The sequence below is a fragment of the Pelobates fuscus genome, chromosome 1, assembly GCF_036172605.1.
Source record: "Pelobates fuscus isolate aPelFus1 chromosome 1, aPelFus1.pri, whole genome shotgun sequence".
NCBI classification, from domain to species: Eukaryota; Metazoa; Chordata; class Amphibia; order Anura; family Pelobatidae; genus Pelobates; species Pelobates fuscus.
Window position 1 is genome coordinate 469,244,432 of NC_086317.1, and position 22,197 is coordinate 469,266,628.

Consider the following 22,197-nt stretch of genomic DNA (forward strand, 5'->3'; position numbering starts at 1 on the left):
CCTGAAGGAAGACATGCCAATACCTACACTGACTCAAGATATGCCCTGGGTGCAGCACATTATTTTGGATCAATCTGGAAGATAAGAAGCACCACTCAGCTGACCAAAAGCTGCCAACCAAGCCACAAGTGCACCAAGGGAAGTGGACAGAATGGTGTCCGCTAAAGAAACTTCTATACTCACCATGTAGGTCCTACCCACAGATCTCAAGCTTCTGAAAGAATGACAAGCAGCTGCTGACCCTGAAGAAATACAAAGCTGGAAAAACAGAAAGGGGCAACCCTTGAAGACGGGCTGTACTCCAACACTCTCAAGTTCTGTTTACCCAAAAACATGTACTGGGCAGTGGGCCCATGGAACTTTATACCTATTCAAGACCCTCATGAACTCTTTGATCTCTAAATACTCTAAAGCACCTAGAATTACTCCTCTAATCATCAGTTACTGCCGATCCTGTGTTATTTGTGCCAAGGACAGCTCAGGCAGAAGAGGAGGAGAATCCTAAGCACCTAGCTAACTCTCACTATCCCTTTCAAGAATCCAGGTGACAAAGAGCTGCTGGGTCAAATATGCACTAGTTATAATAGACATTTTGTCAGGATGGCCAGAACCTAGCCGGTCATCAATGTGACAACCAAGACCATATACCCAATAGTGCATTGTGAAAGTTGCAGAGATCACTCAGTGGATTCATTGTTCCAGATTGAAGACTCTCTCTCTCTCTGCAACATGAGAAGTAACATTTGTTGATTTTGACACACTTTTGACTCTAAAGGAAAAATGACTTGTTAAAAAAAATAAAAAGATACCAACAAGTAGGTGTTTGATGGCCATAATAATGCCTGACCACCTGCCATCGATGGAAAGCCGAGGACCCCAAAAGGAGACCTCGTGAAGCTAAAAAGATCCAAACGCCAAGCTTCCTCAGGATTATCTGCCCATCCTGAGTTTGTGGTGATATTAATATTGACTAAATGATCCGAGTCCACCTACGCTGATGTAGCGTGGGACAGGTTTAATACTACGATGCATAAGCAAATGTGCCCTAGCCAAGGTTATTATGTCCATACACATAATACATGACAAGGTACTCTTGACACACCACATTCATGCTTCAGAACACAAAGAGGAGCACCCCTCTAAAGGGAAAGTTTGACACATATATATATTGATGCCATAGGTGTGCCAAGGGGGGTACCAGATGATTTTGCAGTAAAGGGAAAGTTTGAGTCCATTTTCCCAAACGTCACTGCTAATAATAATATTTTGATTTGCATTTATTATATCTATTGCAACCAACAACGTTTACCTGTCACCATGACTTGTTGTGCCTATACTCCAGATAACACAGGTCCATATGGTAATGTAAGCTTGTCTATTTTATGATGTCCCTCTGAAGAACTAAGAAGACTTTAAGAACCGTTACTTCATAGGGTTTTGTGCCTTTGGACTAACCTGTCTTCTGAAACTAACCAATACAGTTTATCTTTTTTAGAATCTAACATTTCATAGGGGGGACTGATGTAGAATTATTTAAAAATCTTTATTGCACCTGTATTGAATTATTGTACTAACTCCATTTTAATCTCACATAACCTCACATTATGACAGACCCTCCATTTTGTCTACATTACATGACAGAATTTCCTAACAGCATTTAGTATAATGAATAGAGACTGTATTTTCTATAAAGACATGACTAACCCCGGAATTGCTGAATCTCCTGTAATTTGCAACATAGTATAATCTGAAGGCCATGAGAACACTGTACTAATGAAATGTTCTATTCATAAAAAGAACCCTGAGCCTGATCACGAGTCTGACATCACTAACTACCCAAAATGGCTAGCCGCCAGATTCCCCCTCCCATCGAGTAAAGACGACATCCCATGATGGGAGGGTGCCCCACTAGTCACTCAAATCCCTGAGCCAATTAATAATATTGATGGGTGGACATTGACATAGCCACTTAACATTTAATCCAATTAATGATGTTTATTTGTTATTATCTGATATTCAATGATGATGTCATTTTGGTCTTATAAGGGCCTGCAAGCCTGTTTTTTGCCCAGATGCCATTACATTTTCTGAAGTGCTTTTAACCTGAACTCCATGTGTCAGTGTGAACTTACTTCTGCGTATATGCAATTTAATCATCTCAGATTTGGACAGGAACAGATAGACATTTAAACATATTTGTTTATTTCTAAATTAATCTACATCACAGACATGTAACATATCCCCAGATAGCTCAGGTCTGAGTGCACATTATCAGGTGAATGGCACTCAGACCACACGAATACAGTTTAATTGCCATGGAGCTTAAGTCTTTAATTATACGAACAGGCTCCACGGCAGGCTATCTGGGTTAAAGCATTCACATAAAACAAACTACCGAATTTACATGCATTCGTTTAATCCATACGAATTAGAACCAGGGGCTGGAGGTTCAGCGGTGCCTGCACGTAAAAGTGTCCGTATTTGGTGCATGAAAGCCGGGCAGAAAAGCGCTGGCTTCCCGGGGAGCTCCAGAACACCGCCACCTAGCGGCCGCTAAGTGTAACAGAGGCCACCCAGTAACAATCAATTAAGCTGCGGTTAACCGCAGCTTCAGGGAGGTAAATTTGCAGCACACTACAGCTTCTGGGTGGTCAATTAACGGCGCCGGTCGGCTTCCCACGGCTCTGGGGAGGTTGCAAACAGGCTGTTTGTTCGGTAGATAAAATCTACTGAATGGCTGTGCAGAAAGGGAGAAATAAATCCTTCTGCACAGTGAAATTAACTCTTTAGCTGCCGGTCCATAATCTAAAGGCAGCAGGCGAGCAACCAGGCTTCTCCAGTTCACAGTGGCGAAGTTGGTTTTGCCACAATTGCAGTAAAAGCTAACAGTATTATGACATTCACAGTTAAAATACCACGTGGAACTTAAAAAATCTATTGAACAGCGCTACGGAATCTGATGGCACTATATAAATAATAAAATAATAATAATTAAAAAAATTAGAAAATGTCTTAATTTGTCAAATTTTTATATTTTATTCATATTAGGTTATGTTTCATATATAATTATTGTGAAATTAAAGTCCTGTTTCGCATGAACAAAATTATATATAATAAGTGTGGGTACAATGTGGATTGTGGTTGAACAGACATATAGCTCAAATGCTAGGTTTTGTTTTGATCAGAACTTGTACAATTGCCTCCGACCATAAGGGGTTGAGAGAATACAATGCCTTTTGCTTTTGTGATGGATAATCTTTAACACAGTATATATATATATATATATACTATAAATATGTGTCATAAATATCGCAAGACAGGTGTATGCAAACACCGAGGGTAACAGAGTCAATCTGAAGACCAGATAAAAGTAATTCCGGAATAAAATATAAATCCTTTATTAAACATAAATGTAATTGCCATCTAGTTAACCAATCATAAATCATGTTTCAGAATCACGAAGGTGGCAATTGTTCCGGATTCTGAACTGTGGGGCATTTTATTGGACAATTATATGCTAATTTTATATCTCCATGGTAAGTTAATATAATGCAAATTTTAATGATCTACGCATGTCATAAATTATTTTAACAGGGATAAGTGTGTAAAATGCTACTTTAATGCCACCATGCCTTTATACTATGTATTTTCAATAAGATAGACTTATTATAATTGTGAAATGTTAGATAACACAGAGACAGATTAAGATTGCCCAGGGCACTAGACAGTATGCCTGATTGGAACCCTGCTTAGTTTTGTGAATGAGGGTGGCTATTGCTAGATGATGTGTGGGTGGAGGCTGAGTGTGGCGTGTGGTGGCTGACTGTGGCTGTATTTTGTGTGTGGAGGATGACAAGTGTGGCAGGGTGTTGTGTGCTTTGGTGGAGGAGGATAAGTCTGGGGGTGATCCCCACACATCTATTATTTTCCATTTTCCCTAATTCCTTTTGATAGGAGGAGGTGATATACTTGGTTGTCCACTGGAGGGCACTCTAGGATGGATCCCTGTTGGCCAGGTGCCAGGTTGTGGTTTTTACCCCTATCAAATGCAGATCAATTTTAGAGCTTGTCTGCTGTCCAAGCACTCTGTCAGTGACTCAGAGAGCTAGCTGTAGTATTCTTCCCCTCTTTAGAAGCACGGGGAACTCTTAAATGTTTTCTGCACCTTGAGGTATTGAGGTGGTGCAACACTGAGCAAAGATGGACCTCCAGGAACAGGCAGGGTCCTACAGGGTTTAGGTAGCTCCCTATTGGGTAATCCAACTCTGACATATTAGTGATATATATGTGTATATATATATCCCTTCCCCCTGGATAATCAACCAGGAGCATCTCATGCTGGTTTATATACTCTATTCTTATGTCATATAAGGTAAGATTATCCCACACGTTCAGTTTCACTCATCACAAAAGATGAATAGCTCTTAAAACTTATTGTAACTGTACCATGTTTGCCATCAGTTTATACATAGCCTAGTGCAAAGTATAGATTGGAAGAGCCAAACTCATGGAACATAGAAAAATAGAATGTGATGGCAGATAAGAACCATTCGGCCACTCTGTCTGGGTCCAAGTCTAGCTGACAAGCAGTGCCCTCACAGACCTAGTGGCAAGATGTTAAAAATAAAATTCCCCCCAGAACCCTCTTTCCCTGGGCAGCACCCACACACGTTATATATTCCTGGACACCTCCAGGTCGTAAAATCCACTCCTGGAATACAGCATGTTAAAGTTTTACCAGGTCGCAGCTAGTCTCTGGGGCTTGTGGCTGTTGAGTCATGGTCTCACAAAATGTGATTCCTGTGGCTCTGAGCAAAGACTAAACCCCCACATTTTATACAGTTGTAATAAAAATTATTCAACCCCCATTGAAAAATCAGGTTTGTCAAAATATACAGACTTTCAGCGGTTTGCAATGAACCAATGAAACAAAAGCAATTGCAATAGTGAATAATGAATGCTTCAAGTGATTTCCCCAAACTCAACTTATAATGACTTCTCCAGTATCAAAATTATTCAACCCCTTCATGGCAAGTATCTTTAGCACTGCTTCAATGTTTTCCTATGGGGAAGTCTGGACGTGCACACAGTGCTTGCATCACAGGTCCCCGATATGCCTCAATGAGGAGCATTGGATTGGAGCATTGTGAAGGACATCTCCACCGTGACATTGCTGGAGGTAGAGAGGCAAGTACAAAGCTTTATATTCCTTTTGCAGGCACGCCTATCTAACTACAGACAGAGACAAAGTGTTAGGAATACAAATTTGTATTCCTAACTCTTCAGTGTTCATTTACATAACTTAAATTACACCTTATTTATAGAAGATATTGATAACAAAATAGTGACATATTCCATAGTCCTAAAAACATAATATCCTCTATGTTCTCGTATGTGTATTGATATGTTGACACTTTACCATGGCACAGCTTATACTACATCACCCTCACATTGCCGTCATGGACACACATGCCTATACACACTTACACACAGGTGCACAGTGACACACATTGACAAATACAGACACAGTCGCAATGTGTGACAGGGTGTATGTGTGTTTGAGTGTGTGTCTGTGCGGTCTGTTTATTTTTATATCATTTTTATTTCGTTCATCAAAATTTTGAACAATACAAAGATTTCCAGAAGCGTACAATACAGTTTAAGTCATAGTAAATTACAGACATGGTTAGTTTACAATCGGACACATTAAAAATGATAAGGTTGTGCCCTGAAACCAGGTAATAATGGTTAAGTGTCCTAGAAGATATGATTTATGTACGTCCATGTCATAGATGAACCTTTTTTTCTTTACAACGTTAAGTGTGGATGTATCGTGATGTCAACATCGATTTTACACATCGTGTGAAGGTTTGAGCAGGAATAAAAATCCTGTCCGAAACAGATACAGCAGTGGGGTGGGTGGTTTGTTTATGTGCCCAAGAGTGTGTATCTGACAGTGTGTAACCTTGTGTGTTAAAGTGTGTCTCAGCATACGTGTGTGTATGGGCAGCTGCTTGTGATTTTTGTGTGTTGTGTTTATGAAGAGGCTGCATTTCAGGGAGTATGTATGACGGAGTGTCTTCAGGGGGTGACAGACAGCGAGGGGGGACGAGTGAGACAGGGTAAAATGGTGTTAAGTGTGTAGGGGTGACTATGTATGGGGGAAGGCTGTGTTTTTGTCCAGCCTCCCCACACTGCGTATGAGATTTCTCTTTTGAACCTGGGCTCAGTGGTTGGGTGATACAAAGACAATCTGCTTTGAGGCATTACTTACCCTGTTGAATTATTGGTTTTAAAGATTTTTCCCCTTTAAACCATATGCAGCCATATACACTCTGGCAAAACTCAAGGCACTGTGTTTTATTGTAAATGTTTTCTTCCGATGGTAGTTGCTGAATTTTTCTGACTTCATAAAACGTCCATCAGGCTTTTCTGTGATTCTTTCCATATGATTTTCAGATTCTTTCTTTCAAGCTTAGCAACAATTCACCAATGCAGCAGCTTGTAACAAACAAGTCTTTATTAAATACAAAATTACTAAAACTGGAACACGCAGTGGCTCGTCGCTAGATGTTTTTCATGCCAACCGTGGCACATAATCAAACCTATAATCTCTGTAACGGAGGATTGCAGCATTTTAGACCCATCAGGTAATGCTAGTGGAGCTTGTTGCCCTAATGTTTTATTTTATGCTGGATTCTTAAGCCTTTTTTTCTCCTGGGCAGGGAGATTGGCAATAATCCATTCTCTGCGGGTACAGTGGGCAACCTCGTGGTTCGAGACAGGGAGCCAATGTATAGCTATTTTGTATGCCCTGGAACATGAAGTGTAGTAACCTGCGGAAATGCTCCAATTGGCTGGAGCTAGGGAGACAGTTACTCATGGTTCGCTCCCATTGGACACAGACCAGAAGTGCTTGGCTCTGTGTCCCAGTACCAAGCCCTCTGATACCCTCTGCTGGCCATGGACCACTCACACATGACAACCATCTCCAAATCAAACGCATGCTTTCATTGAGCAATATACATTGTGTGCTTTGGTGGGAGTTTTGCAGCCGTTTTATAGGCATCACAAGGGCTGGGGGGCATTTTCCTCTCTGCATCATCAATTTTACAGTCATGTAATGTTGTAAAGGTACTTGTAGTGCTGGGCCAGGGGCAGAGTACCATGCACACATTCATCTATGAAAGCTATATTCACCTATAGTTGGTCAAGCATACATGCCTTTTATGTTTCATATGATCACTGCGTCAATACAGAACTTCATATTTATCAATGACATTTTAAAAACATTATAAATGCCTTGACCCAGGGGTTGCGGTGATCGAACCATACCTTCACTTTACCAGACTGACTAATAAAAAGGGTGGAGAAACTCAGCTTACTACATCTAAGAGTTAACATTTTCATTCCCAGGCAACCTATTGGGCTGCAAGTAATAAAAAAGAAAAACCACAACTAAAAAGACATTTACCAGAATTAAATCATTTTATTGAGATCGTTGCCATATATTTACATATTTATTCTAAAAGATTTTTGCATATCATTTTTCCTTTGTACAGTACCCAATATGCATGTAAACAGCAGCCATTATATCAGTATATGCTACATCATTTATTTAAAGTATAGAAAAGGAACGAACAGACAGGGAAAAAAATCTGAACAATCCACCTTCACAATCCATAAACCCTCAAACAAAACCACACAGTATGTGGCATTCCACTTCATAAAACAATTTATTAAATATAAAAAGTATTTATAACAAATGAATATTTACCATATTTTACAACGTTTTGCCCTTTCCCCATCAGAGGTGCACATGAAGTGAAAGGACCTCTAAGGTAGCGTAACAATATAAGATGCCGTCACGAAAAGAGTAAAGAATAGGAAAAAAAAATAAAAAAATATCCACATTTTATTGTGAAATACAGCTCTGTAGTTTTTTTAGGATTGTTTTTTTGATAGCAGCTTCATTGGAAAAAAAAAAAGTTTTGATTTGAACAATTATTACAATTGAAATCTTTTTTTTTTAAAGGGTTCGGCTGGGAGGACATTTCCCCCCCGAGCTGAAAAAGCCTACTGGTAAACAGTATCATGAAAATCAGCGCAGTCAATCAAAAGCCAAGCAGAGATTCCCTGCACAATAACAGTAGAGATTAACAGGCCAGACATATATATCTTAAAAAATAGCTTTGGCAAAATTAGTAAAAACTTGTCTTCGGCATATCAGTGTCAGACGGGTCACACAAAACACCCAGATTATAATGCAGTTATATTCTATAACCACAGGTCAATGAAAGATATTTTATTAACAGGAAACAATGTTACTGGCGTAATCGTTTAACCCAATACATGCATTCTAGACCCGCTACATCTTTTAGTAGGAGGTCCAAACTGGACGTGTGGTTGGAAGTGCACCTTCTGTTATGGTAGTGAACGAATGACTGGACTATACTATTGGAGTGATCGTGAATGCATAACTTTTATTTGGCAAGCTTGGCCATTTTTAGCATCCTTAGTGGAAGTACACCTTCAATCCAGGTGTTTGAAGATTTAATCATTTTTTCCCACAAAGCCGCCTCCTCTGCGTTTGAATCCATCCAGTCTACAGCCGTTCCATAACTCTTTCCTAAAACAGAAATACACATTATAATAAATGTATTAATAGAGTTTTCCTGACACTCTGGATTTCAGCTTACCTTGGTCTACCGGGTCTTAGAATGACCACACTCACCCAATTTATATTGGTCTCTCTCCTTTATGTTTGTCTCTTAGCTGCTTTTTTTCTCAGTAGCCTTGTCCTTACCCACCAATCTCGCTCTCTCTCAGAGCCTCCATCTCCATCTCCAAGCCAAAGCCAACCCTTCTTTTGGTTTCCTTATGCCCATCTCTTAGCCTCCCTTATTTAGGTCTATCTCTCTACAGCCCATATAAACAGGTTTATCTGCACCTGTATCTGCTTATGTGGGACTAACCTTATGAGACTTGGTATATATCACAGCTTTCCTCATTTCCCCTCCCGTACAGTTTTCCACCCACCAGACAGATCCAATCACCACAGTGTGAAATGTGGTCCGGGAACTATACTCCCACTGCTTACCAAGTCCATACATTAATTTTGTAGGCCATGTATCTTTTTTTGATAAAGGTTCCAATGATGGTGAACTTGAATCATACCTGTTCCAAGGCCAATACGCAAGCCTCCCAAAAAGTGATTTGTTAGTTTGTTGTGGTCCCAAACTGTGAGTTCCACACAGGCCTCTGTCAGGTCTTCTCCTTTAAAACCATCATAAACCATTGTATGATTGAACACTGGATTGGGCGTTTTGTCCACAGTCCGTGTTTTCTGACGACTTTTTCTGCTTGTGTCAGGAAGTATTGTGCTAGGAGACAAAATGAAGACTAGCATAAAAATTCTATTGTTTCCACTAAAGTTTGACAAGATAATAGTTTACCTCATTAGCTATCAATTTGATTTGGGTGCAGTTTTGTAGATATTTAGCATATTAATAGCAAAGTGTTAAAGTCTAAAGCAATGAACATTTAACTCCCTCTAATATCTCCTATCACATTGCCTTCTGGAATATGCACACTGTGTACATCATCACTAAAACTACTGCTGTCCATGATGGTACATGCATAAATCTACTGGGTCTTCGAACGACCACACTCACCACATTTATATCTGTCTCTCTCCTTTATTTTTGTCTGTTAGCTGCTTTTTTTCTCAGTACATGATGGTACACACATAAGCCCATCCTTGCAAGCTCACTGTCTTGGTGTTATCTTTGATTCTGGTCTCATCTTTGCACCTTACATCCAGTCTGTTGCCAAATCCTGCAATTTTCACCTTAAAAACCTTGCCTGGCACTGCCCCTTTTCTTACACTAGATGCTGCTAAGGAGCTTGTTCATGCTCTAGTAATCTCTCGATTGACAACTGTAATTCTTTCCTAAATGGTCTCTCCAGAAACCAGACTGGGTCTCTGCAGTTCACCACCCGGCAGATTTTTCTCTCCCTTTGCTCCTCTCACACCTTGCCCCCTCTGTCAGTCATTACATTGGCTTCCTGTACCCTATTAGGAGTCAATCCAAAATACTTACACTTACCTATAAAGCTCTAAACAACTCTAATCCCCGTTACATTCTACACTAATTCGTAGGTATGCCCCTTTATGATCTCTCCACTCTGCCGGTGGCCTTCAGCTCTCTGCTGCCCATACCCTTACTGCTAACTTGTGCTTGCAAGACTTCTGGTGGGCGTCTCTTTTTTTGGCCTGCCTACCACCATCATACTCTCCTCAAATCTAAAGTCATTTAAGAAGTCCTTATGACCCATCTCTTTAGAAAAGTATATGGCCTCCCAGAGTAACTTCTATTTCACAAACCTGTCTCTTGCTATTTTTATTTAATAATTTTTTTTTTTTTTTTTTTTTTAAGGGTGACACTCCACTCTCACCATCCAATTCCGCCAGTTTCCACCTTGTTGCTATCTTCCACTCTGCCCTTCCTGTTATTTTTTTTTTTTTTTATACACTGCCTCCTCTAGACTGTGAGCTCATTTGAGCAGCGTCCTCATCAACCTATTGTTCCAGTAGCATTTTGTAATGGTCTCATTTATTCCTCCTTTATAATATTGTTGAGCACTGCGGAATAAGTTTCTGCTATATACATGCTAATAATAAAATATACAGTAAAATCTCCATATCATTTGCAGTTCTCTAAAAACACCTTACCTTTCATACAATTTGACATTAATGGCATATACAATACTTTAATGTCTGTTTAGAAAAGTACACACACGTCGACATAAAAATAAAGCTTAGCCTTTAAATCAGTGTTCTCAGTCTTTGTTGTCCCAACCGTACCACATGGGGGCAGTGCATATTTTAGAACGAGATGTTGCTGAACTGCTAGCAAAAAGTATATAGATAATAAATCTATTTAAAAATATGGTGATTCTTCTCACCTGGACCTGTCCACCTTAAAGCGGTGGTCAAGCAGTACCCTCTAATTTAGTATCTCTAAAGTCTCTTTGGTAAAGTTACATGTCTTTAAGGCAAGAAAAACATTGTTGCCGTTAGAAGACCTATATTAAAGAAGAAATCTTTACTTCCTCTAAGCCATTTCAATCTAACTAGGACTTCCCACCTCCCGTCTCTCAAACTGTGACTTTGTAGTTCGTGGAGAATGAGAGAATACTTTGCACAGTCCCATTCACAAAATAATGGAAGGGCTGTCCAATTTCTAGTACCAACAGAATACAGCTTCCAGTTGATTCAACAGTTCCACTCAGATCACAGGTCTGACCTGGTTTGGAATATTAAGGTGATATAACAGCATACCGGGGATCCGATGTAGCCTTTTTCAGATACCTGAACAGATCACGATCAGAATGTTGGTAAAAAGTAACATTAAAACAAAATTACCATTTAACGAATGAGTTTATTTTGTTTCCTCTGAGCATGGGGAGCTGATTGCAATCTTTGATCCAGATGTGAACTTCGCCAGTTTGGGAGGTCTTTACACCTGCTGTGGGGATATTTATGGGATGATAATATTAAACAGTTGAGAATTGCCCACTATTTCAATTCTCTTAGATCTAAGAGATCGTTATCATGTAAGTGAAATGTATTCCATACAAATAAAATCACAATTTGTTATACAAATAGATATAATTTATTGTGACAAATAAAATAATAATAATATTAGGCAGCATGCATGATAATAATCAGTGAATATTTAGTATAACATAAGCATGCAATACAATGGCTATACACAGTACAAAGCTACAGCATCAACTGTCAAGACAAGATTTATGGGGTACTTCACAGACAGAAAATTAAACTTCACACAGTCCAGCGAAAAGTCGTAAAACCTTGGCTAACAGTTAAATCAACTGAGTAACCCTTTCAATGCTGGCTAGATCCTCCTAGGCATATAATATCCTAGTCTCATGTAATTTTCAATTAAAATAACATTCAAACCAGCTCATTAATCCATTTCCTGGAACCATCCGATAAGAATAATCTACCAGATTCTATAAGCCGAATTTTAATTTGCCTAAAAAGATATCTTATCTTATTTAGAGCAAATCAATACACCTGGATAAAAACAGCTGTATGCCAACACGTGATAATATCACATTAATATATAATTATTCTTAATTCCACCTGCAGAATGGAATGGTTATAACTATATATTCTTTAGTTAACTAAGATTTCTAAATATTGAAACCTGACCATGATTTATCCAGTCATATATCATGCTATTAGATTTTTAATTAATTTAGATTAATTAAATAAAACCAGCATAATTACCAGTTAAGTAGATATTCTCATCAGAGGAGTAGGTAGTCCCAGAGTGAATATCTGTGCTGGATCTCTCTGCATGTCCGAATCTGAAAGCCCAAACTAAACTCTCTTCCCTTTGTCCTAACTTTTTAAAGGGAAAGATTCTCTGTACGTCATCAGTTGGTATAACCAATAGGATACTAGAGGTGTGGTCAACCTGCAGATTGCAATTTAGGTATTTGGTCCATAGAGGGCAGTCTCGTCTCACTAAACCTTCCTATCCAGGAAAGAGTTAACTTTTCCTGATGACGATTTTGACGTCATTTGGTTTATCTAAAATGACTACCATAACTTAAATTTGCTGTCAGTTCAAAGCGTTTGCCTCAGTCTTTGTGGCAACGACTTTGATCGTAATTTCTAAAATTGACAGTTCTAAACTCAGTTTCACCCCTTACTTACAATGGGACCTTGTAAAATGTAGAAAGTAACATTAATTACTTTGTCTTCTCTGTCACTAGTGTCTGTGTTTAAAATTATTTCTATTCTATTAACATTTAGACAGAGCATTCCACCCCCCTGCTTCAATGCTTATCACTTGGCTTGTTTATATAATGCATTCCTTAGCTCAGGCTAGTGGTTAGTTACAGAAAGGATAGACATTTTGTGTCTTTGTTAGCCTGAAGATCCAAAATGGAGTCCCGCTCTGTTCTGAGTGACTCTGGCAATATACACTTTTCATTTCTATCTTAGCACAAAATGTCTGCCGATATAAATATCCTGACACTGCATAAAATTGAGATGTTTTAATTTACCAATTGGATCATTTGTCATATTATGCTTCTCAAAATTTACAGGTAGAAAATCTTTAAGAAAAACAGATATAAACTTTCTTTAGGAATATTGAGGAAAGATGTATTTAAACACGAGATGGCTTGCTTACACTTGCTCTGTAATAGGTGTGATCGAATATGTATGGTTGTAAACCCATTAAAGTGGTCATGGTGCCTAGAGCCTGTATGTGCATTGTTTTATTATGAATAGGGATAAAATGTAATGCCTTTGCTGTCGGAGTTCCGGGTTTCTGTTAATTTAATGCAAATTTTCATGCACACTGTGCCGTTCATTGGCAGCAGAATCCGGCATGACATCACCCGGCATGACAGGAGCATCTAAGGTAAGAGGGCATATCGTTGCTAAATGGTTTGCTCCAATACCAGAGAACCAAACAGGGTACTCCTGGCATCATTACTACAATGGGCTGTAGTGGCTGTGATGCTTGAAGTGACCCTTTAAACACAAAGTTTTAGATCACTTTAGAGCAACTCCATTCTATTCAGTTGGAACACTGCTCTTGGTCATTGTTAGGGTAGCAAAATACCAGGGGATTTGAGCTCAAAAGAAAATGTGGTGATTACTACACAAAAGCAGGCATGTATTGGTGTGGCGCATGTGCATGGATGTGTTTGGGAATGCAGAGTTGTGTTGGTGTGTGTGAATGTAGTGAAATATGTATGATATGTTTGTGTGGATAAAGGGGGTAATGTGTGTTGCGTGGAGGAGTATAAATGTGGTTGTTTGTGATTTCCAAGTGTCCCACCTAACTCTTATGCTCTTTGTGCCCTCTACCCCTTGTGTCTCTATGTCCCACAGTTCGCCTTGTCCAGTGTGACCCATTATCTCACGGATATTAATCTATCTCCTTAAAGGCTCTTTGATCTGTGATGGAGCTCAAGGACTAGCTAGTGTATGTTAGGCTGCTGCTGCAATGTTGCTCCCCCTGCCTGGTCTAATTTAGTGCAGGCCAAGAGCTGAGCACTCTGTTTAAATAGAGACTTTGTAATATGACATCCTGTTGTGGAGTTTCTACGTACAATATTCTTCTGCCAGTGCTTGGTGAAGGGGAGGAAGCCAGAAGCGGCAGTAATTCTTCCCAACCGGCTGGCGAGAGATTTGAGGCTCTAATCCTCCCAACACTACGTAGTGACTCATAGGCTAGCTCTCTAAATACATTATCTGCAAAGTTCTGAACAGGTGAAGAGTTCAGTAATTCCCCAGTGAAATTCAATAGCACTTATTTTGCACTAGAAACCTATTAAAGTTCTACAAAAAGTTTTCACCACATTCAACACAAAGGACGTTACATTTAAATGTGGCTGGGTCACTTTACTTTACATTTAGCTGAATTCTACCATCCACAGTCATTTAAATGAGTGAAATACAAAGGTTTTGATTGTATAACTTTTTGTATACATCACACAGACCACTTTTAAAAGAGTTCATGTTCCAATGACTTCTAGAAAAAGCAAGCTTCATAAAGTAGTTACATACCAGGACTAGGCTCCGGAACATATTTCAAAGACAATCTCATCTCTCCTCTTTTTTCCAATCCAATGCCAGCTGCTGGTGTCTGAGAAGATGGGAAGAAGTACAATTCAAGACCAAACTGTGCAAATCATCAAGAACAAGTCTGCATTTTTCATTTTAGAATGATGAAAAACATTTATTAAAACCCCTGCAGATTCATGAGTAGAAAACAAATATACATAAAGTATACGCTAAACTGAACAGTAATATCAGATATAAAAGAGGTTGTGGAAATGTACAGAGGTCTAAGCTTGGTGGGATGGTGATGTAACTGGTACATCATAGTTTGAGGAAGTGGCAAGGTTGTCCACCTGGTTATGTCGCAAACTGATGTCACAACTTTCAACCATTTACATGGTAACCTGATAAGGGAGAACTTCATATGTGCTAGTTAAAGGGCCTAAAGAATTGAAAGGAGATTAGGAAAGAAGATTGTAACGGTGGAGAAGGCTCTAACATGGACAGAGAAGCTTATAAGGATTGTTGTAGTTACTGTATCAAAAGGGTGAGAAAATCGTGTGGGGCATTAAATGGAGTGAGGAAAAACAAGAGTCAAATGGTGCAACAAAGTAAAAAGACAGGGGGAGGGGAAGGGAAGGGGACTCCACAGGAAGTGGGTCTTTAATTCTTACCCAAAAACCCGACTTACATATTCATTATTAGTCTACCTAGATCACCATTGATTCTCAGTACTACAGTATTATTTAATAATATGAATAGCATAATGTGAACTTGTTCCTCACCCGTGGCTGAAGTGGATACCAGTTCATCTGCTTGTTATTCCAATCCCACTTATCCAAAGCAATCTCAACTTCACCAAGGAAACTATTGCGACCAAGTGCATCATTGTGCCAGACAGAGACGTTTAGTCTTTGAGTCTGAAGTGCAGCCTTGTCGATTTTATACTGAAAGGAAACAAGAACGTCATTGGGAGGGTTTCATGAGGACAATACAGCAAGCCAAACATAACAAATACATGGATCTCTCCGACACTCTAGCATTATATATTAAAAAAATGTATTTAGAATGCTGGAGTGTTTCTTTAGAATTGACAGTTTCTTTACAATATTGTTATCTTTACTAGTAGACACATCGCCATATATGTTTTGATACCTGTAAAGTAAACCTAATTGTTTTTGGTTAGTTTTTTTTTTTTTTTTTTTTTTTTTAAACTGTCGTCATTCATCAGAACAGGTTTCAGAGTCCTGTACTCTAATGGGGATCAAATATGTTAACATCAAGATCTTTACCAACTACTACAACCCTTAAATTCTTACAAAGGAAAAATAAACAAAACAAGAACACTCAGAAAGATACTGTCGGAGGTTGATGGAAGCTAAACTCAACTGCTGACGTGATCACAACCAGCCAAGTAAACCAATGGCTTATCCTTAATGGGGTGAATAAAAATAAACAAGTGGGGTGGCTTTAATATCTGAAATCTTACTCGAAGTATTTCATTGTACGCAGGATTTAAAGTCTTCTTCTTGACAGCGGTTTTTCTTTTGCCCATTTTGGCTTTTTCTGGCAATAAATAGCTTTTCACATACCTGACAAGAGAAGAGAGAAGGGTTACTTCACCAGGTAGATTTAGGAGTGTTTTAAAAAGGGCTCTGTTCTATACACCATACTCTGACGTCTTCAGCTTTATCTACACTAAAAAAAACATGCATGTCGACAAAGATATTTATCATGGGTCCTATACATTGGATAGTCAATATAGTCTCTTACGAATGTAGTACAGAGTTTTTCGGATTCTTTGTGGTGTACATGGAGTACTGCAATAACCCTTACTAGACATTGTTGTACCAGTGATAGGGTAAGAAGTTTGGCTCAATGTTTTCATAGATACTATTTGTTATGTCAAAAGAAGGAGAGGGGGTGGTGGGGGGAGAGACCCTCCAGATTATATTATAAGGGTCATTTAAAAAAGATTAAAGGCTTGCCCATAGAATAATTGATTGGATGATCTAAACAGGCATATACAATTGTACAGCTCTGCAGAATTTGTTGTCGCTTTATAAATGCCAGTAATAATAATATACAAGCTAGACTTACTTCATATACACATTCATGTGATTTAATATTCAAACATAAAGCAGAGACACTGCACAGGGGAAACAAGGAAGTCACGGTAATAATGATTAAAGCGTGGGCATTTGTGCCTTTGCCCCCCTTCCTTATGTTAACAATATCAGTAGTTCATTAAAAGTTACAAAACCATGATTGGAAAGATTAGGAAATCCATTTAAAGAGTATGACAAACAAGTCTTTCTAACATGAAATATATAATCCATTACTTCCCGGTTCTGTTTTATTTATGTTTTTTACTACTTTGGTTAAATGCACCATTTGTTAGTCTGTAACCAACATCGATCAGGCCATTTAGTAAAACGCTAACACGTTTCACCACAACATGGGTCTTTCTCAAAGTGTCCATGTTCTGGTGAAATGCGTTAGTTTGACAGTTATATTCTGTTTTTATCAATTTATTTTATTGCATCAAAATATGGATATTATTCCCAAGACCCCTGTTTTATTCCAAATATCTGCTGGATTCCAGGTCTATGGAATGAGCAAAACCTTAATAGCTAGTCAGTGGATTTTCACATAATTGCACTTATTTTAACACAGTGTGCACTATAGATTTATTTTTTGTTTTCTGATGTATTGATCATGGAGGAGACATGGCACTATCAAAATATCCTAGAGTGGGGAATATACCACTTCACGCTGTTTAAAAAGAGCCATTTAGAAGGCTCCATTACATGTGAGTGCAATTTCACATATTTAGCTGTCCCATACCATCACGATTTACCATACTATATAGTTTTTTTTGTTTCATACGTTGGACTGTCCACTTGGACAAAGAAATACTACAGATCTTTAAACAGGGATTGTACATCAATTCAGAGCCATCCTCCACTGTCCCATTTTTCTTATTCCATATACCATCTGAGGACACATCAAAGTGCTACTCCCACTTCTCCCTACAAGTATCTCCTATTTTACCAGACAAGAGATTCCAAATGTTGAGCTGCCACCAGTACCCTTTTAACGCAATTTTTTTTGCCTGTGTTTTCATTTAGTCTTAGATTACTATGCCAAGATTGCAAATTGTATCGCCTGCCTGGGCTTTGATTGGTCAGATTTTACTTACGGGTCAGAGCGTTGCCTCTTAACATCTCCGATCGCCAAATCCTTGCACTGTGACACAAAGACATGGAATTCTTTCAGCTGATCCACGTAGTCAATGGCAAACTGGATGTTGCCTTTTATGTCCACATTACCAAAATCTCCACTGTAGATGCTCATGACACTTCCGCTTACCTAGAAATTCATACAATTAATGAATTACTAGTAAAGAAACAATATAATTGGGGGATATTTGTGAATTATTTAAATGCATTTAAGTAGGTGATGTCCACAACATCTGGAGTTCCAAAGACCACCTACACCTGGCAAAGATGCACTAAGCCTCTTTAATGTGACAGTCATATTATGGACAATATAATCCAATGCGCACTTGACTGAGTGAATACTTTGAAACTCAATTGGTACCTGCAGTTCCTGCCAGCATGGACAGGCCAAGTCAATGTAGACACAAAGATCCCCCGCTTTCTGTTTACCTAATTTTCCAAGCCGTGTTCGGTATTAGCCAAACTTAATATAGAGTGCAGCGCAGCAATGTAAAACACCCTCTCTGTAGCCAATTACTGGCTTTAGTAAAAGTAAAAAGACCCACTGAGTTCCAATACGCATACTTAACATAGTTCAAAGATTAAGATATTCTACATGTCTAAACATCCCTGAAATATGTCAAGTTACAGAAATTTTAACAAGAAGTTTTTAGGAAATAAATAAGTAAATAAATAAAATCTATCCTCCCTGCCAACTCCCCTTTGGGGGGTCTCAAATTCAAAAATAATTTACATTTTAGGGCACAATATCTGTAATTCTCATGTTCTCAGTTTGGCTATTTTGAAATTAAATAAAAATAAAATAAATAAATTAAAAAAACAGAGGAAAAAACAAAACAATTTATCCCATCTAGTCAGAGACAGAATTACAAGGATACATGTTGTACAAGGAAGAAAACCACATGCTAGAGTTCCAATTCATACAAGTTAGATACAGTGTTACTAGGAGTACCATATACACAAGGACAGGATTAGTATAAGCAATGTGTTACAGTTTACATACAGAGGACATGGACGCCATGCCAGAGGAGCCACTAAGATTGGTTAGAGAGCTGGGACTCTTCTTGTGTTTGCCACTCTGAAAACTGTTTTCTGATGCAGAATCTGTGTCTCTGCCATCGGTCTAGAAGACATTACATACAGTCATGGAACAGCACAATGTACACAGCGCAGTGCCACAAGCAAATAATGCATTTTCAGCCACATAGGTGGATAGATTAAACAAACATACAGCAATCCTGCGTGAAGACGGCAAAGACTGTTATAAAGCTCAACATTTATAAAACTCAAATAAGTAGACTTTCTACTGATAAAAATGCTACAAAACAACATTTAATTCTACATTTGTTTTCACACATTGTACTCTTAAAATTGTGTTTAGTCATTGCATTCATTTAGCATAACTTGTAGGTTATCATTTTTTGTTAACTGAGCAGTGAATTGAACAGAAAGTGTACGATTTAAGTCTATGGGGAACATGCAGCGTCTCAATGCAGAGCATGGAGACATTGAATGGAGGTGCTGCACGATGTGCAGCTCTAGACTAGGAAACACCTCTAGGGACCATCTGGGTGACAGCCACTAGTGGTGCTTTCTCTGAAAATGTAGCATTTTCATTGCCGAGCCTGCATGGACAGGCTATAGACACCTTAACTACGACATTAAGCAGTATTGGTGCTGGCGACTATAGTGCCCTTTTAAGCGGTGTGCTGTACGTTTTTTTTTTTTTTTTTTAATCTAATATTCCTATATGCAGGAACAGAGTCCTATTTAAACAAGAGACAAATAAAAAACAAATGAACATAAAAAACAGCAGTGTTTTATACATTCTGTTAGAGAACATGCATACATGCACCAACACAAAGAAGTGCAAACATAGGTTAGCAATCATTCCCACATACCACAAACACAGAAACCCAAATAACATTCCTTTTAGAATATGTACAGGTTGACAAAATGCCCATATTTAAACAAAGAGCAATAGAACATCCACAGCTCCTGTCCAAGTTCTCTACCTCCCCAATTTCCATTGCAATACCAGGATCTTGTGCCGTGCGCTTCACTTTCTATGAGAGCAACAAGGCATCAAGATACTGCCACACAACTTGTCATGGGGTGCAAAGATAATAAACAGCCAGTCACAACTTCCCTCGTAAACATATACCATACAGATGTATTCACTAAACACCAAGATGCAGTGAATTAAAGAAATTGCAGAATTTAAGCAAAAACTTGTGACAATGGCCGATTTATAGAACATTTCCAAATCTGATAAACAGTAGACATGTGCAATTTGTTTCGGTCCGAATATGAATTCGGACGAATTTCGGGCAATTCGGACATTCGGGTCCTTCTGAATGTCCGAATTGCCTAAGTGCCGATTTCCCGAAGTTCCGAAATGACCGAATTTCCAAAGTGTCGAAGTGCCTAAGTGCCTAAGTACCAATATACTTACCCACTGAAAGAAGAAGAATGTTACGTTGTATACAATTTTAAATAAAAAGTATACAAACATAGCCAGGATTCAGCTGTAAGCATTTGCAACACTTACATTCAAATAAAATGTAAGTTACTTGGCCAGTCAGTGTAATGACAGGAATGAATAAGTAGATAACTCCCTAATTCCCACGGTATTAGGAAGCTATCTACTAAAAGGCTGAAAGACCTAAATTGGTCTTTCAGCCAAATTTAGTAAATTATGCCCCTACTCGCTTTTCAACTAAAAGGGGGACCAATTGCCCCCCCCCCCGGCCCCCACCCCTGAGTGGCGGGTGGGGGCCCTAATGTAAAATAATGGGGGGTACCTTTAACTAAGTACCTGTAAAAAAAAAAAAAAAAAGGTACTATTCGATGTTTTCTTTCTTCTAAAATCTTTTTTCAGCCCCAAAAAAGGCCAAATAAAAAAACCATAATAACCGACGCAATTAAAAAAAACTAAACAAAAAATAACTGCAAAAAAAAAAAAAATCCATCTTCACCCATGGAGGGCTCCGCGCAGACTGAGCTCTGCAGGGCGGGGCAAGGCTTGTAAAGCCTTGCCCCGCCCTGCAATTAGGCTCAGGGCACTCTGATTGGTGGGTTTAAGCCAACCAATCACAGTGCTCTGACAGGTAAATGAAGAGACTGACAGGTAAGTTGGTGGTAATTGGTGGATTAAGTAACCAGAGTTATGAGTCAAATTACACAGCATGGGGAAAATCCAAAGAACTTTCCCACGCTGTGTAAAATGACACAGAGCACTCTGATTGGTGGATTTCAAACCAACCAATCAGAGTGCTGTGACCGGTAAATCTAGAGACTTACCTGTCAGTCGCTTCATTTACCTGTCAGAACTGTAACGAGAATATACCCCTACACGCAGGATCCAGCTAAACAGAAGGCAGAACAGAGGAGAGATACGTCTACCGGACCTTAGAATGGCCGGACTCGACGTATATAGGAGAAGTACAGAGTCAGGAACAATCCGAGGTCAATGGCACAAAGAGACAGCGTAAACGAGGACAAGCCGAGGTCTGGTACACAGGAAACAGCAAGCCGGCAAACAGAACAGACAAGGAAAAAGCGAAAACGAAGTCAGAATACAAAGCCAAGGTCAAGTACGGAGGAACACAACTGAACACAACAAGCGCTAAAGGGAACTGTAGCAGAAACCAAGATAGGGCAAGGAACTAAGGGAAAAGGGTGAGTGTAAATAGGTTCAAAACTAATGTGATTGGCTCCTGTCACTTCCACACCCCCAAAAGGTAAGTGTATGGGGTGTGTGGGATGACAGGGGCCAATGGGAGCCTTTTGGCAATTTAGGCTCCCACTGTCTCTTTAAGAGCGCGCCCGAGACTCACGGCGCGCTCTTAGATTCAGGCAGGACATGTGACCGCATCTCGCGGTCACTGCCCACCTTCCTGTCTGAAGCGTCGGATGAGCCGCGCGCGGCTCGTGCAGCCGCAGGAACGCGCGCGGCTTGAAGAGAGGACCGCGGCCGGCCCCTGGGAAAGGTGAGTAACGCTACAAGAACACTCTGATTGGATGGCTTAAACCCACCAGAGTGCTCTGAGCCTAATTGCAGGGCGGGGCAAGGCTTCATAAGCTCAGTCTGTGCGGAGCCCTCCATGGGTGAAGAAGGATTATTTTTTTGCGCTCTTTTTTTTTTTTAATTGCGTTGGTTATTATGTTTTTTTTATTTTACCTTTCTTGGGGCTGAAAAAAAGATTTTAGAAGAAAGAAAACATCGAATGGTAAGTTTTATTTTTTTACAGGTACTTGGTTAAAGGCCTCCTCATTATTTTTAGGGTGAGGGGGTAGGTAGGGGGATAATTTTTTTTGGGTGGGGGTCGGGGGTGACTA

At 39.3% G+C, this 22,197-nt stretch overlaps 2 protein-coding genes across 13 annotated transcripts in view; both read right to left on the reverse strand.

Moving 5' to 3' along the window:
* The window catches only part of CREBZF (CREB/ATF bZIP transcription factor), a 217,798-nt gene that overhangs the window by 25,379 nt on the left and 170,222 nt on the right, over positions 1-22,197 (reverse strand). The window lies entirely within an intron of this gene.
* SYTL2 (synaptotagmin like 2) overlaps positions 7,470-22,197 on the reverse strand; it is an 84,140-nt gene continuing 69,412 nt past the window's right edge. For all 12 annotated transcript variants that reach the window (XM_063431408.1, XM_063431382.1, XM_063431399.1 and 9 more), the window contains 8 exons: positions 18,860-18,979; positions 17,817-17,986; positions 16,104-16,206; positions 15,400-15,561; positions 14,621-14,699; positions 11,429-11,528; positions 9,178-9,383; positions 7,470-8,629 (listed from right to left, as the gene is read on the reverse strand). In XM_063431408.1, the coding sequence (XP_063287478.1) occupies positions 8,484-8,629; positions 9,178-9,383; positions 11,429-11,528; positions 14,621-14,699; positions 15,400-15,561; positions 16,104-16,206; positions 17,817-17,986; positions 18,860-18,979 (1,086 nt within the window). In that variant the 3' untranslated portion in view covers positions 7,470-8,483. The remainder of the gene's footprint in view (positions 8,630-9,177; positions 9,384-11,428; positions 11,529-14,620; positions 14,700-15,399; positions 15,562-16,103; positions 16,207-17,816; positions 17,987-18,859; positions 18,980-22,197) is intronic.